Source organism: Oreochromis aureus, linkage group 16 (assembly GCF_013358895.1).
Source record: "Oreochromis aureus strain Israel breed Guangdong linkage group 16, ZZ_aureus, whole genome shotgun sequence".
Taxonomy (NCBI): domain Eukaryota; kingdom Metazoa; phylum Chordata; class Actinopteri; order Cichliformes; family Cichlidae; genus Oreochromis; species Oreochromis aureus.
In genome coordinates this window covers 4,343,641-4,360,038 of record NC_052957.1, presented here as the reverse complement: position 1 = coordinate 4,360,038, position 16,398 = coordinate 4,343,641, and the positions used below count along the sequence as shown (strand labels likewise).

The 16,398-nt window shown below is 38.0% G+C and overlaps 1 protein-coding gene across 2 annotated transcripts in view; it reads right to left on the bottom strand.

The window, feature by feature from the left end:
• Positions 1-16,398, bottom strand: part of dnah7 (dynein, axonemal, heavy chain 7) — a 74,242-nt gene that overhangs the window by 51,817 nt on the left and 6,027 nt on the right. For both annotated transcript variants that reach the window (XM_031756651.2, XM_039600289.1), the window contains exons 9-24: positions 15,561-15,744; positions 15,279-15,458; positions 14,926-15,198; positions 14,530-14,657; positions 14,086-14,164; positions 13,573-13,797; positions 13,328-13,474; positions 12,611-12,790; positions 10,999-11,139; positions 10,539-10,906; positions 9,379-9,565; positions 3,184-3,377; positions 1,204-1,402; positions 784-924; positions 254-466; positions 47-156 (exon numbers count right to left, since the gene is read on the bottom strand). In XM_031756651.2, coding sequence (XP_031612511.1) covers positions 47-156; positions 254-466; positions 784-924; positions 1,204-1,402; positions 3,184-3,377; positions 9,379-9,565; positions 10,539-10,906; positions 10,999-11,139; positions 12,611-12,790; positions 13,328-13,474; positions 13,573-13,797; positions 14,086-14,164; positions 14,530-14,657; positions 14,926-15,198; positions 15,279-15,458; positions 15,561-15,744 — 2,949 coding nt within the window. The remainder of the gene's footprint in view (positions 1-46; positions 157-253; positions 467-783; positions 925-1,203; positions 1,403-3,183; positions 3,378-9,378; positions 9,566-10,538; positions 10,907-10,998; positions 11,140-12,610; positions 12,791-13,327; positions 13,475-13,572; positions 13,798-14,085; positions 14,165-14,529; positions 14,658-14,925; positions 15,199-15,278; positions 15,459-15,560; positions 15,745-16,398) is intronic.

Genomic DNA, 16,398 nt, shown 5'->3' with positions numbered 1-16,398 from the left:
CTAACGGTGTAGTTAACTGTTGGGTATGTTACTGCAGTAGCTTTACCGGTAGCAGCGGTCTGTGAGTGGTGTAATGACCAGACGTGGAGTGTTGCCCAGGTATTCGTAGCCATATGGCAAACCAGCATTGATCATCTTGGTTTGGAGATGGTTTTCCTGCAAAGCGTGTGATGCAGAGTCTGAAGTAAATGACTGCAACTGTATTATGAGTTGCCATGAATGCCCAGTTTCCCCAATCATTCCTGTCACATACCACCCAGTAATAGCGCAGTTGGCTAAGCCACTCAAAGTCGTTCTCATCACTTATCCCCTTTTGCACCAGTGTGGCTAACACATCCCTGGCATGGACATCCAGCACGACAAGGGCTCCGAGGGTGACCCGGTTCTGCTTGGACAGTTTTCCACGCACAAGTCCCACAATGTCATCAATCTGTCTGTTGTTTTGCTCCAAGTAAGCATCAAGAGCCTAAGGGAGAAACATCATTAAACAGAAAAAAGAGGAAGCCAGAGTCCAGCAAAGATAACAGCATCAAGTTTAATCTTTGAAATTACTAATAAAAAAAAGTCCAAAATCAAGAGATTGCATTTTTCTTAGTGCTCTAATTGGCTGGCTATGTCCTTAATCCTGTGAAATAAATTGTAAAGAATTTCTGACGAATATTAAAAAAAAATATTTAATCTGTGAGATGCAGCTGGTTACAGCAGCCCTGGTGATATTGTTAACAATCAACTTTTTAGCCCATATTCAGGATATACTGTATATGATATATTAAAAAAAATTACCTTCTGTCCTATTTTGATAGCTTTGTGGATATGCTTCGTCCAGTAGACTTGTGAAACACACAGTACAGTCTGGCCTGGCCAAGCACGCACCCAGTTTATCCTCAGCTCATTGGGGTATGCCTCAATAGCCTCCCCTATTACCTGCAATTGACCACAATAGCAGCAAATCACTCAAAAAACTGTGTATCGTGAAGGATTTTGGAAACCACAGAGTGCAGCCTGGAACATGCATGGAACATCCATGGTCAACTCTGGCTGGAAACAGAAATAACACATAAGAGCAAATTCTTAAACCAACTATTTTTATAAAGCAATCTAAAAAACTGCATCTGAGGTATGAAATGTGTTGTTTTCAATTTTTTCTCTATGCTATAAATGAATTAATCTTTAAAAATAGTTCAATAAAAATCCACACAACACCTTGTGCAGGGACGCAGTCATGCCACTCTCCAGTTCTAAAAGCCATTTCTCCACCTGTCCCCTGGCTTTGGAGGTGGAAATGGCATTCAGGAGCTGCACCATTTCACCCTCACTGCTCTTCATGTGGGTGATATCCAGCACATCAGTGAACAACACACTAGCAATGCCTTCAAAGCACTTCTTCAGATGGGGCTGCACCCTTGTGAAGAGGAATGCAAGAAAAATGAATCACTAAAAGTTACAGTTCAAGGTCCACAGGCCTGTATATCTGATCAAATGGCCAAAATATATGCAAACTTACACTGTCCCTCACTTTAACACAGTATCAAGCTTGCACATAGCCATATATACAATTGTCTGTTAGCCTGTTAGCTTTGTGAAGCTTAATTTGGATTGAAATGAATCCACTTTAGACAAAACTACAGCTTTGTCTGTGAGCTGCTGATGCCCCTCTTTTACTACACTGTCAGTGAGACAAGCAGTAAAATGTCTGTGTGTCTGGATCAATATCACCCAGACAAATTTCTATGTCGTTATGTGCAAATTTCCCCATGTGGAGAGTTTGAAAACTTTTGATTTTGCTGTATATAAAAAGACATTGCGTAATAAATCTTCTCTCCCCCTTTCATCTGAGGAAATTGAGCAAATGGATTCAAAGCAACACAAAAAATGGATTATTATTTGAACAGTGTAATTTTCTACTAATAGAAACTTTTGCAAACAGAATCATTTTAAACAATATTGAAACAAAATTGTACAAAAGGGGTTTTATTTGATGCTTATGTCCCCAGCAATGAGGGTGATTTATTAGTCTGCATTTATACTGACTGAGCTCTCATTTGTTGTACTGAATAATAAAACTTGGATTTGTCAGTTACAGAAGAGTTTAGAAAGGGGAAATTCATAAAAAGAAAGAGAGAGCACACATGAAAAAAGATAACTGCACTCAAGTCTCAATACTTTTCAGTGTTCTTCAGTTTGCCACAAGACACCAGCTGCTATATGATTTTCTATCCATAGGTAGACAAAAAGCATGTTTTTTTTTTAGGTCTTAATAGTATCAGGTTACTTTCCAAAGGTTCAGCCTTAAAGCGTATGATTATAACTTCTTTAAATATTAAATCACTGAATTTAGTAAAATAGGTCAGAATGTAGTTGGAGAATTTTCACACACTTGCACCTATAAAACCTCAAAGAGATGACTCTCAGTCAAGCATCCTAATTTAACTCTTCATGTCCTGTGGTTTGCTATGTTGTAAATGCCACATTTGTCTGTGGCATTTGCTAAAAAGTCCCTGAATTTAAAGTAAGCGTTTTTCTCAGGACATTACATTCAGTGACCAGTAATGCAAATTTCCCCCAACATTAATTACCCCTCTGTGGCTTACACAAACCCACCATCCACATCAATGAAGCAGAAATCCCTTCTTTACAGAAGAGCTGATGACTGTGTATCTGTACAGATGTACTGAGAAGTCCCAGCAGTCAGAGAGCGAATTGAGGGAGAGCAGAATGAAAATGAAATGAGAAACAGAAATAACAGGAGGAAAGTAAGAGGCTTGAACATCTTGCCTCAAATCACATTTATTATTAACTGAACGCCCAGGGTGAAATGAGACAAGTGTTGGTTATCAGTGAGGATTTCTGGGTAACCACTATGGAGGTAAAGTAGCTGCTGTAAGCACAAGAAAACAAAGGGCTGTTATGATTAATTTATAGTAGCTAGCCCCCAATCACAATTTTAAACAGTCTTCCATTTTCTTTTCTGCATTCCTTCTTTCACTTCATAAATCTCAATTTCAAATCTTTTTATTGGAAAATGCTCTGAGACCTTTTTATATGCTATACATTGTGGTACAAAGCTAGTTTTGATGGGGTTTTTTTCTTTAAGGGATGTTGATAACATCCATAGCTAATTGATTACAATTATTATTATGATAAAAAATTAATCTAACTGTGTGCACACTTATAGTTCTTTACCTTGTAGGATCTTTGGTCTCAGAGAGGATTTCCAGCAGCTCCTCGTTTGAGAGGAAGAAGAACCGTGGAAAGTAGAGACGTTTCTTCTCCAAGTAGTTATTAAGACCTTTGAGAATCATTTCCAGAAATTCGTTGGACTTTTGCAGTCTCTCCAGGATCTTGTCGATGGCTATCACGGCCAACACGTGCTTGTTCTGCATTGAAGAGAATCAGCTTTAATGCTTTGTCCACTGCCAGTGTGGGAAATTTGATCTTCATTGTCAACTTATTTCAGCACATTTACAAAACTAGTTAGTACAAAATGTTTAAATTGGATTATTTTAAGTTCTGAGTTTATGTTCTTTTGGGTGGTAAACAGGCACAACTACACACTGCAGTTTCACAGATGTGTTACCAAAATGTTTTTTTATGTTGGCTTATTTGGAACACGAAGCTTTCCACTGGGTTAGCTATTAATGCAAGAATACAAATGTTATATCACATTAGCTTCTCAGATAGTCACAAAACTTGTACAGCAAGATGACTTAGTTCAATGAGAAGTCGCACTAGTCTTAGGCATAATCAGATACATGTCTGATAAAGCCCTAGTTAAAAGGAAATACCATACAGAGTCCTGTGATAATGCTAGTCCTGGATGAATCAGCAACTGTGTTTCTTTTTTCTTTTCTTTTTTTTGACATCTTTTCTGCATACAAGTTGGTGAGGCTGCACTGACAATTATACATATGAGTTTGGAAACATCCTGGATGCAAATTCATTATTCAGCTCATACCAATAAGCAGCACAGAGACTCAATGACAGAGAGAGCAAATTCAAATCCATCAGAAGAGCAAAATTCTGAAGGATAATGAGACGAATAACATGCACGGCAGCATTTGGTGAGGAACAATGTGCTATTTTGCAACTGGCTCAACAGTGTGGCAGCCTGGAAACAGAAATGTTAAGTATGCAGCTATTAACCACAAATGTCAGAAAATTAGTGTAAAACACAGCCTGAAGTCTATCCCAGTTGGCTTTGAGTGGCAGGCTGTGCGTCCTGGACAGCTTAAAGCACAACATAAATACCAGAATTACAAATGAATGAAGTTACCATGTTGGAAAAGTGAGAAAAATGCAAAAGTGGCCACTCTGATGATTAAATAATAGTCATTGGGGTGAGTTTTATTTATAATACATTAACATTCAGGAGAAATTCACATTCCTTTTTGGTTTCTGCTTTGCATAAGAGTTGTCACTGCTGCTCTGAAGGTGACAGTAAAACACTGCAATTTCTTCCTTTAACAAAATCCACTTTATGCTCCACACTGAGATCCACCTGTCACACAGTCTAGAGAAAAATCTATGGTGGGAGAGAGCAATAGAGATTTCACCTGAGGCATGTCTAGCACCTTTGAAATATTTCAGCTCTCATATCATCTCATCTGTACACTAATTCAATATCCTCTGGAGCTGTCACCCCCAGGAAGCGTCTAAATAAAAAGTCTGTCTAATTTCCAAGGTTGGACAGTGAACGTCTAACCCGTTCACATGAAGATTTTGGCAGTTCTGAAATGAAGTCTGATATCATCTTCTAGGAATGAAATAACAGACAGGAAGGAGCAGAACCAGTGTGGAGTCAACATGAAAAAACACGGAGGAACATTTGGTCTATTGGTTACAACACAATGCCCGCGGTCTGACTCCTGGTCAGATGACCCGTGTTTGTGTCTCTCCTTACATTGTGAATTTTCAAAATTGTGCAAAATACCATAAACATGGAGAAAGAGAAGAACAAGGTATTTCTCCTGATTGCTGGTCCTGTACAAGAACAAGCAGGCTGGCACCAAAAGAAAACAAATCTGGTAAGGGGCTCCATAAAGTAATGCACAGGAACAAATGAGAATATAAACATGAAAAATCAGGTAAAATAAGGAAGAATCAGGGCTATAAGACTAGTATATATACACTGGCTGGATAATTTGATCAAAGGTTTGACACAGAGACGTCTGGAAGCCAAACAAATGTTGGATGTAGAACAAAGAGAAAGCCAAAACGATAACTGATTATACCTTGAAGGTAAAAATGGTGCAGACACTGTATCACCTTATGCTGATTTGCAATGATTTAGTCATCCTTAATACATGGTTGCTCTTGACTTTGTATAATGTGCCAAGCAAGGGCAGTTTTCCCAAGTTTTTGTTTCCTACTAATATAATGAGAGTAACATTTAAACAATGAGAGATTTAAACTGTTGTAGATCGTGTATTTTTTTCTTAAATCAGGCCAAAAGATATAATTTTAAAATACAGTAACCGAGAAATGAAAGCCTAAATCAGACATTCAAGCTCGATAGCAAAGACAAGACACATTTGATTGCATTTCTGTCAGCACGTAATTATTCTGACAAAGTGTTCCTAATTGATGAACTATGAATCTTCACATTTGTGATTTTGGTCCATTCTTTAGGAGTACATTGTAATAACAGGTCTATTTTTATATTTATGTTGAAATGCTAATATTGATTTATGCAAGTACTTTGTGAGGTAATGTAGATTTTTATGCACCATACAAATCGGTAAAGGGTAGGAACTGTTCCCAGCTGATACAGCAGGTCTTAAAAAATTAACACACATTCAGGACAAAAATTTTGTTGTCCTTTATTGCACAATATGAGTGTGAACTAGTCTTTGATTAGCTTACTAGCACATGCTCAGTTTTATTATAGGTATATCTATATCTATGGTTATATTAATAAACACTATGCCAGTCGTCTTCTCTGTGTGCTCATAGGTAAACTGTTTCTGCCCTTCTTCACTCATTCAAAGGGACTCGAGTGTGGTGCGCTGCATAGTTAAAAGGAAGCAGGTTCATAGAAACAAATCTTTTAAATTGATTTACCCTGTTTGTACTTGCAACTGAGCATGCAATAGTAAAGTAAGTGACACACTAATACAAGCAGCAAATAAAAAAAATAAGGCCAGGAAAATTAAGTTAAGATGGTGATGGTGTAAGGTGCTAGAAGATGAGTGGATCTTGAGCAACTCCCAGTGGCTGATGTGATGACAACAACCTGGGCAAAGACGTCCTGATGTGGACAGAGGATCTGCCTTTGCTCACACTCGTGTCATAGCATGTAGTTGAGATGATTCTAATTTCATGCATCACTGATCAGTCTTATTGACAAAGAGAAGGGGTGTACTGTTTGTCAGATTTTGATGCAGTACAAGATCATGCCGAGGAGGTATTTTTCTGTAACTGGCCCTCATGTAGTGGTGGATTAAAATGGTAAATTAGCTTTAAGCAATGAACAAAATTTGAGATCAAAAAGCAGAAAATCATAATTTTTATGGCCATAATTACAATTTAGTCAGGGAACTCTTATTTGAAATGATTTATGACCCTAGTTACAATAAAGTTAGGACACTGTTAAATTATAAATGAGAACGCAATGACTCGAAATAAACACATATTTTATACACAAGAGAAGATAGAAAACATATCAAATGTTTAAACTGACAAAATCTGTTATGTTTTCAATGTTGCACTGTGAATAAAATGTGTTTATGAGATTTGCATTGAATCATTGCATTCTGTTTTTATTTACATTACACACAGCATCCTAGCTTGTCTGGAATCGGGGTTGTATTACAGCAGCAGAGGACAGTTACAGATTTTGAGCTCATCACTGCTCTCAAATACAGAAATTAGTGAGTGATGAGTAAATCTCCCATCAGAGCATACAGATGGATGTTTGGGTGGCGGCAGGGTGTCAAACACCAGGGCAGAGAAGCAGCAGCACTGACATGTCAGAGCGAGACATCAAAATTGACTACTAAAACTGGGAGGTGGTGTTTGGTTTATGATAATGTAGTTTGGCTGAACTAGCTTGCTGGCTTAGCTTCATACCATAAAATATTTTGTTTTCCACACTATTAGCAGAATATTCCTTTTTTGTTTGTTTATTTGTTTGTTTGTATTTAGCTATCTAGCTAACATTTCTAAAAAGGTTTACAAACTTTTTTTCCCTGTCATTACTGATAGCGCTATACATTCACATTTATCAAAAGTTAGGGTTCAATAGGGAATTCCTCTATCAAAAAAAAAATTAAAAATTAAATTTTGGGGATCTGTTTAAGATCATTTTCTGGTGTGACACTGAAACACTTTCACTTTGGTTCAATGCACTAATATATGCCTTTAGCAGTGGGACATCGTACACTATGATATCATCACAATACTTCAGGCATGATACAGTATTATTGCAATTTTTAACATGTTGCGATAAGCAGAGTATTACAATAACAAATATTTGATTTGTCATCTTTTTCAATTGCATATTATGTCCTCAAAGTTAAATTTAAAAAATAACCACTTCAATTATTTTTTTGCTTTAAAATGCCACAAATAAGATCGAATCAGTCTGCTATCAGTCTGCAACTGAATGGCAATTACATGCAACCAGTTTCTTATAATGTAGCATCTAACTGTGATAAATTGTTGAAAATTACATATATGTTGCATAACGTACATTATCTCAGGAGACTTGTACATGAGATGAGCCCTCTTGTTCAGAGTATTCACATTTTAATTTATATAAATATCAATAAAATATCAATATTTTGTATCCCTGTAGATACAGTATACAATATCCCCCATGGAAAATATTATAATACTATGCCATACCAATTTTTTTTTCCCAACCCCATACTGTATATGTTTGCGATGCATCTCTTCCACTGCTTCCAAATAGTTTGATTTTTGTTTGACAAACTTACAATGAACCAAATCTGACAAGCAGTCAAGTTGCTGAGCACAGATTGTTTTACTGTGGCCAGCACTGTGCTGTATGTGTGGCATGATACAGCAAACCGCTGAACACTCTCCTTCCAACATGACGCTTCAGGACACTGCAGAAAGGTGTGTTTAGAGCATAGGTTTACTTTGGCGTATGATTTCGCGGTGCAGAAATGAATCTGATACACTGCACTCAGGCTCGGTAACTGAAAGCTTCTGAAAACTGCTTGGTGGATGCTGGAGGCCCATCTCTAATGATCCTTTAAATAAAATCTGGCTAAATTTGAAACTGAAGTTGATGGCTGCTCTCTGGATGAATGTAAGGTCTGCAGCCAAATTCCAGACACACAGTGCAAGTGGTCAGAACAGGACTTCCAGGGAGCAATCTAAAAATAACCACCACACTGGAAGCTATCTGGACGGTCTTGAAAACATGACCTTGAATAGAGAAAAACTTAAATTTATTGAGGTAAAATTTCTGATTTTTAAAGAACCACTCCACAAACTTTTTGATCACACCTTCATAATCTATCCTTTTCTCTCACTCCAACAAATCTTTCTATTTACAGAATTTTCTATTAAATTTTCAATCTTTATATTGATACAAAATTTTGGCCATACGTTACTTTAATAAAAGAAAAAAAAAGTACAGATAGCCTTTAGAAACTGAGCTCCATTATACAGGAAAAAAATTAAGTTTAAACTGTACTGCTCTAGTATTTATGCTGACATGCTCAATAACACAGTGCAACATATCAAAGCAGCTTAGAGTGTACACATGAGCGTCTTTGTGTGCAGGCTGCCCATCCCTCGGTGACCTCATTTTCTTTGTGGTTCCATACACCCCTGCCCCTTCCAGACAAAATCCATAATTTCTATTTGATGGTGCAGTCAGGCTGGGCTTTCAGAGGACACTGCCTGAAATTGATGTGTCTCATTTCAGGTCTACTGAGGACGCCAATTACCCTTTGGAAACTCTTTGAGGATGCTCTTGCAACACTCACTTTCTATCCCTGCTCAGTTGTTTTTGTCTTGCTCCCCATCCGTTTCGGACTGATTCACTCTTATCGCATTCCCTCTGTCTGAATGCTCCTTTCTGCTTTGGCTGTATCGGTGTATTTGGCTGACACTGTTCTTTTCCTACATATTCTCTGAATCTCTCAGTGTGTTATGTTTATGTGTCTGCACACTGACCCATCTGCTCAGGTTAATGCACTGAATTTAATCTGATTACAGTAGAACACTTGAAATTTTAATGAATATGCTGCCTAGTGCCTAGTAATAAATACTTGTCCTGAGCTGGATGTGCTATAGCTATATTTGCATTTCAAACCAGAGAACAAGTAAATACACAGGTCTTGAAACCCAAATCTTCAGATTTTTGCCTTCTAAAGGCAATAGTGTTAGATCCAAAACACTCACCAGTGAAACCTGTTTCATGATGTCTCTCCATGTTTTGTCAACAGTTGTGAATCGGCGTCCCTCTTCAGGCATCTGAACCATGATGTCTGGGGAGCTGAATATGGGCTCCAGGTACAGCCAAGTAGACTGCACCTTTAACCACTCGTCCAGAACTTCTTGGAGAAGCAGCAACTTGCCCTCCCATTCCCTAATGATAAAAATCATAATAATATTACTTACTGATGTGTAGTCATTTTTTTCTGCAGTTAAAGAGTTGCAATCAGACGCAGAGGCTTAGATTCAAGGTTTGTAAAAGACAAACTGATTCCTCTACATGCTATTATGCTCTTCCGCACATTTATTTATTTTTGTTTTGTTTTGCAATCTTTGCTATATAATATTTCATTGCTCACAAAAATAAAAAGGTTGGTGCATTTAAAATAAAAAAAGTTCCAACTGATTTTTTAAATTCAGGTTTTTTTTCAATGATCACATATAATATTTGTCATCTTCATCCTGATCACAGTTATTTAAAAAAATAAAACACAACCAGACCTAAACTAAGATCACACATTTGTGCTTTCCATGCCTTTGCTGAAAACTCACACAACATCCATAAGACATTTTCCATAGCTGCTTATTATACTTGTACCATTGTACAAGTGCAATTGTACATGTGCAATGTTTCCCTAAAAAATTGTTTCAGTTCATCAGTTCAGACCTTTTACCTCTCTGTAGAGGTTGAAAAAATGATTCAAGCTCCTCTGATCTCAGCAGGGATTGTTGTGGGTATTTTAATCCACATGTGGCATCTGTTTAAATGTGAAGTCCTTCTGGATAGAACTCATTAGCTCACTATCACCACAGCATCTATGAATAAGCCGTACATCTCTGGGCTTCTTTGCTGGTGTTTCGGGCAGCACAGATGCTCACAAAAACAGTCAATTTTGGCAGCTAAATTATGCAACAAGTTCACATTAGCAGTAAGGGCGGTGGGGCACAGATGTCTGTGTTTGCCACACAATCTCAGCTGAGCCCTGCAGCAAGCAATACATAGACTGCCAACAGATTGCAACTAAATAGTGAGTGTATGGAATTTTCCCCTTAATAACATTACACCAAACTCATTTTCCAAGCAAGCAAAGCAAAATTACTCAAAATCAATTCCTCTTGATTCTCACCGTATTTCCGCTTCAAAAGGTTTAATGAAGGGTGAGCCTTTCATGGTTTGTGTCTTCACAATGTGATCATCCAACAACATCTGCACTTCTTCCACCGATGACAAGATGGAGGTGCCCGTCTCTCGGTAGCTAAGGAGATTAAACTCCATGTGATCCCACTCACTGGCCATTTTCTCCATGGCCTTCTCCAGCGAGTACTCCTTGCTGGCTGCTTCACTAATGCCTTCGAAGCTGCTCAAGTGCTGTTCCAGGTGCATTGACAGGAAGTTAGACACGGACACCTGATCATCAGCTGGCTCCAGGTAGATGCCAGCCAAGTCCGACATGGCATCCCAGTGACGTTTACGCAGGCCAGGATTACACAGTACCTATGAAAAAGTACATCCAGTCCAAAAGACTTCCAAAATTTAAATTATATTGTATTAAAGTCAAATACCAAATCTTACTCTTGATTTCTCACCTGAACCATAGGAATGTGCTCCTTGAAGTCTTCCACCTTAGCCTTTACAGTGTTTGCTATATTAAGGGCATTGGGTACTTCACTTAAGGATTTCTCCAGCTTGTATAGAGCGCGCCAATAGTTGCCAACATCACCTTCTACCTATAGTGGGTGTGGGGGTATTTTTTACATAACAACAGGACATAAATAGAATTTATAAAAATTTCACATCAAGTAATTCAATAAAAATATTTACAGGGTGATTAAAAAAAAACAACAGACTTCCCCTTTAAAATCATATTACAGTTTAAAATTATGAATGACTGAAGCTGTGGTCAACTGACTGACCATCTTGGAGGCCTGAACTGCAGTTTTGGATTTTACCATTTTATTTGTAACTAGCAGGTGTCTACAATGCATCCATGCCGTCTGTGGGTGAACCTTAGGAATCAAGTTTGCTAGCATTACATCATAACTTAGCTCTCCACTCTACAGCAGGATTTAGGCTGCAAACACAGAAAACCTGGTAATAAGAGGCTACTACATGTTTAGCTGTGGGAATTAAATAATAATACAAAAGGAAAAATTATTATTTTTTAAATCAAAGAACACAGACATTAAACAAACGAACATAAAGGCAGAAAGCTAAAGGTTATTCCATGTAACAAAACATTGTACTGTTGTTGTTGCCAAGATGAATAGGTAGATGGTTGCTATGAGTATTTAGGGTGTTTGCTCACAAGTACTAAATGCTAGATTTATGTGTTTTTAATAGTACAACTATTGATTATAGTAGAGGCAGCAGCAGTGTTAGCTTACAGAGGTACTTATAGTAATAATAGCTGAGGATGTAGTTAATGAAAGAAGTACTTAAATAAGCATTAAAAGGAAAAAAGGAAAGGAGTTTAAGCAGAAAAAACGTTGTTTCATGTGGAGCTCTGCTCTGTGGAGCTCAACATCAGTGATGTGAAAAATGCTGAGCGCTTTGCTGCTCTCATGTATAGTATGTGGAAGAATGGCTGTAATATAAAAGGGAAATGACAGTGTAATAATATTAATACCATCAGAGTATAATAAAAAGTACCACATGCAGTGATGTCATTATATAAATAAGAGTGCACAAACAGATAAAAATGCAGTCAAAAAAATCCATCAGCTCCTTCAAGGCTTTAGTTATACAAAGAACAGTTGACTAAGTTCATTTGAATTTTTTTTTTTTTACATTATTTCACCATTTAATCTTGTTGCTTTCTTATTGCTTTCTTAATCAGTCTACTCTTACTCTGACCAACCACTTTATTATTGAACTATCCAAGTTAGCTGTTTTGAATGTTCACAGTACTACAAAATAAGCTCTGCGTTATTTTTGCATTTATATTTGTTCAGTTTTTTTTAATTCTTCCCAGGGACTTGATAAAATGCACCATTCAACAAAAAAATTGAAATCTGAATATGTATGACGGTCTGGATGCCCTTATTATACTACTGCTGGACCACTGAGGCTGTAAATAAGACAGATGATGTCATTGTTACATGAATGAAAATCAGAAAATTAGAACTGAGCTCAATTTGTCACCTAAACTCCCCAGTCGCTCCTGTATTGAATACAAAGTAATTTTTCCACTGCTTGTACCTTGTCTGGGTTCACACTGGTGAGTGGTCCATGCAGCCACTTCTCACGCTGTTTTATGAAATCAGCAGCTGTCTCATAGAGGCGCAGGAATGGTGTCAACTTTTCCTGTGCCTTCTTCCGCTCTGGATATTGGGAAACAGACCAGCCAAATGCCTCCTCGTCTAGATTTAAATCATTAATCTTTCCACAGAGGTAAGGATCAAAGGTAAGAGTAGGAGTAAAATAGGAGTAAAATAAAGAAATAAACAAAAATAAAGAAAATAAAGAAATAAACAAAGACATAGAAAGAAAAGATAAATTAATGAGTAGATGCATAGTCAATGTGTAATACATATATATATATATATATATATATACATATACATATACATATATATACACACACACACACACACATATATGTGTATATATATATATACATATATATATATATATATACATATATATATAAAATGCTGCCCTCTACGGGTTAAATATTTTATAGCACACATGCTCACTGATTCCTACTATGGATTACCCACGTAAGATGCTGCTGGACTGGCACAAACAAAGACACTCTATGCTGTGTTATATCATGGTTTAGGCATCTAAATCACACTTTAATCACACTTTTTCTGCATGAGTTACCTTCAGCATTTTTGCTCTGCATGCTTTCATTTGCCAGAGCTACCTGTACAGATTTCTCTCTAGGCTTGCAGGTTACAAGTCGTGATATACCTTTTCAGCAGCTAACTCCAGTTTGGCATTGAGGGCCTGAGCCTTTGTCAGGTACTTGCTGAGGTTGGCAATCTCACCAAAGGCCTTAAACTCCTCCACTTGTTTACTATAGCTGTTCAGTTCTTGCAACAAGTGTTCACGGTACAACTGGAATGAGGGTAAGGAAAGATGTCCTTGTATTTTAGCCACTGGTATGTTTTCTCTACATTAAACATTAAAATACACTGAAACAGAAAAACACAGACCTTGAGCCCACTCTGATATTGTTCCGTCATTTTGGTAACTATCTGCTGGTGTTCCTCAAAGATGGATGGCATACGTTTAAACCACTGGATTGTCTTTGTATTGAGCTCCATATCCAGTGTTGACAGGGTGGCAAACTCCACCAGGAAACACAACTGCGTGGCAGAGTCTGCTAGTCTTTGTTGCAAAAGAGGCATCTCTGTGGTCTCCACCTTTTTAATATAGGCCTGGATAAGAAAAAACAGTTGTCATTTATATCTTAAAAAAATTGTACAGCATCCATACTAAGGTAGTTCATAAGTGTGAAGGAATGCAAGACTTTCCAGGCTTTCTGTAGCCTCAGCTGAGGGCCTACTACCAAACACACTCAAAACCACAAGAAAAGAAATAAAAGACAAAGTTTACTGACTGGTATTAAGTGCACTCAATAACTGCTTTGTGGACAAACTGTAAAGGACAATTGTGCATGGCATAATGCAACAAGCCTGGTATGTGTGATTTTTTGGTGCAGTCACCTTAAGTTCCATCAGCTTTTGAGTATCTGGCGGTGTGCTCAGTGCCTTCTCTGAAATCTGCTCAAATTCATCACAGAGCCTGTGAGAGGGAGAATAGCATTAATTCAGTGATGTATACAGAGGATTTCACGGATTTACAATCTTATTATGGCACTTCTTTGCAATAGAGAACATCACAGAGGAGCTAACACAGGGCTGAAAATCAAAAAGAGCACTAAACTAAATTCCTTATAACTTTCACATAGTGTATTTTTTTAGAGCGACCAGCTTAGATCTGCACTCTTAAGCTTCCCTATGCATATTTCACTAGTATCTGCCAAACAGAAGCTGCTTAATCCCTCTACTTTTTTTTTAATGATAACTTCCTTCAGCTGTATTGGGGAACTATGCTGATCTAGAGAGAAAACACTCCTGATGAGAATAAAAAAAAGAGAACCAACTAACTTCTTGTTGGCTTTCTGATGGTCATCTAGCATCCGTGTAACCAGTTTCTGCTGTATGTCCTGTGCACGCTTGACAAGAGACTGGATGAGCTTATAGGACTGGACCTCAAACATGCCAAGTCGTACCACCTAAAATCCATGGTATAAATAAGTGACACAGTTAACACAATCTAAGAAATGGCCAGTGATAAATGATGCAAGAGCTTTTAAATGAGCCCAATCAAAGAACCACAAATTTAAGAATTAGATTATTAGATTTAAGCTTTCCCACCGTTTAGCTTTTTTGATTTGACACTATTTCAGCAAAATATGTATCAGTATAACTGGATGGAGACATGAACAGTTACAGAGTAATTTATGTGACCTTGGTTTAGGATTTTTTTTTTAATACATTTACCTTGGAAGGCATATACCGGATCTCATCAATAAGCTTCTGGTAGTGTAGCACCTGCACCATAAATTCCTGGAAAGAGTGCTGGTCACGGAGGACCTGCTCCACATCTTTTTCCGCCTGCCTCGATACCAGTGTAGCATATTTATCATACTTGTGGATGTACTCCTTGGGCCTGACACACTCAGCCCAGAATACCCTGCGTACCTCCTCCTGGTGGGCATGAAGGACCTCTGGAAGGATGATGGGCTTCAGGGTACTTCCAAACTGTGAGCTTGGCTGGAGAAAAGCAAAGTAAGGTAAAAATTCAGGGGGAAGCATGCTGTTAAACAAGGCTGTATATAGAGTTGTCTCCTTACCCAGTCAGAGCAGAGTTTGGTTTCCACACGAGGTATCACACTGACAGATCTGAGCATTAACTCGTACACATTTAGGAAGACCTCCTCATATATTTTGAGGTTGGGCTCAAACTTGATCTCCCTGTCCTCCAAGATCAGATGCAGAACAAAGCCTGAGTGTTCACTGGCTCGTTCTGAATGCTAGGCGACCAAATTAAAATGAAAAGGAAAGTGTTCACACTCTCATAAAATATAAACAAAAGATATATTTAAATCCCTTTATCTTACTCAGTTTCTTCTTACCGGATCTTGTGAAATTAAGTGTGTATAGTCGATGACTGAATCTGTTAGAAGATTCTGCAGCTGGGAAGTCATCAGCGCAGCCACACAGTTAAAAAAAGATTCTAGTTTGGTCATGTTGCTTCTGGAAGGCACCAGTTCACGCTTGCACCCTTGGTGGTAAATGTTCTGCACTTCAAGGAGCCAACTAGGACAAAAAGAAACACAACATCAGATTTAAGATTACATTAATGAGAACCATACATGTTGATACCCGACAGTCTGACTGACCACTCAAAGGACTTTAACTACAAGCCACATTCATACAGCACTTTATTCTATTCACTTTCAGCATTTTATCTACCCTGGCCTATTTAGAATGAACTGTTAATCTAACATGTATATCTTCTGACTGTGAGACGAAGGTGGAGACTCCTATAGGCCATAGGAGGAACATGCAAATTCCACACAAATGGGCCTCAGTCGAGCTTTGAACAGGGAAACTTTTTCCTGTGACCATGCTAACGACTCCACCACCATACCTAAATGCATAGGCAAAGGACTTGTGGGTAAGTCTGCTGTGGACTTTGTAGTTCCATATTGAGGTGAAAAGGAAGCGATTTGTCCCGTACTTCAGCTAGAATTAAAAAATAGACACAAAGCTGGAGTTATTCTGTCTTTGCTGCGCAGTTGCATCTACTTCTCTCATTCACCCCCCTTCCTCTCCTGTTATTACTTCAAACATGAAACTGATCAATGATCAGCTGATCGGCTTTTCTGCCGCAAGTCCTGTCTTTCTTGTTTGTTTATCACCCACTTTGCGCTAGAAAGAGGAGACCAGCGGATAAACGTTTAAGCTTGA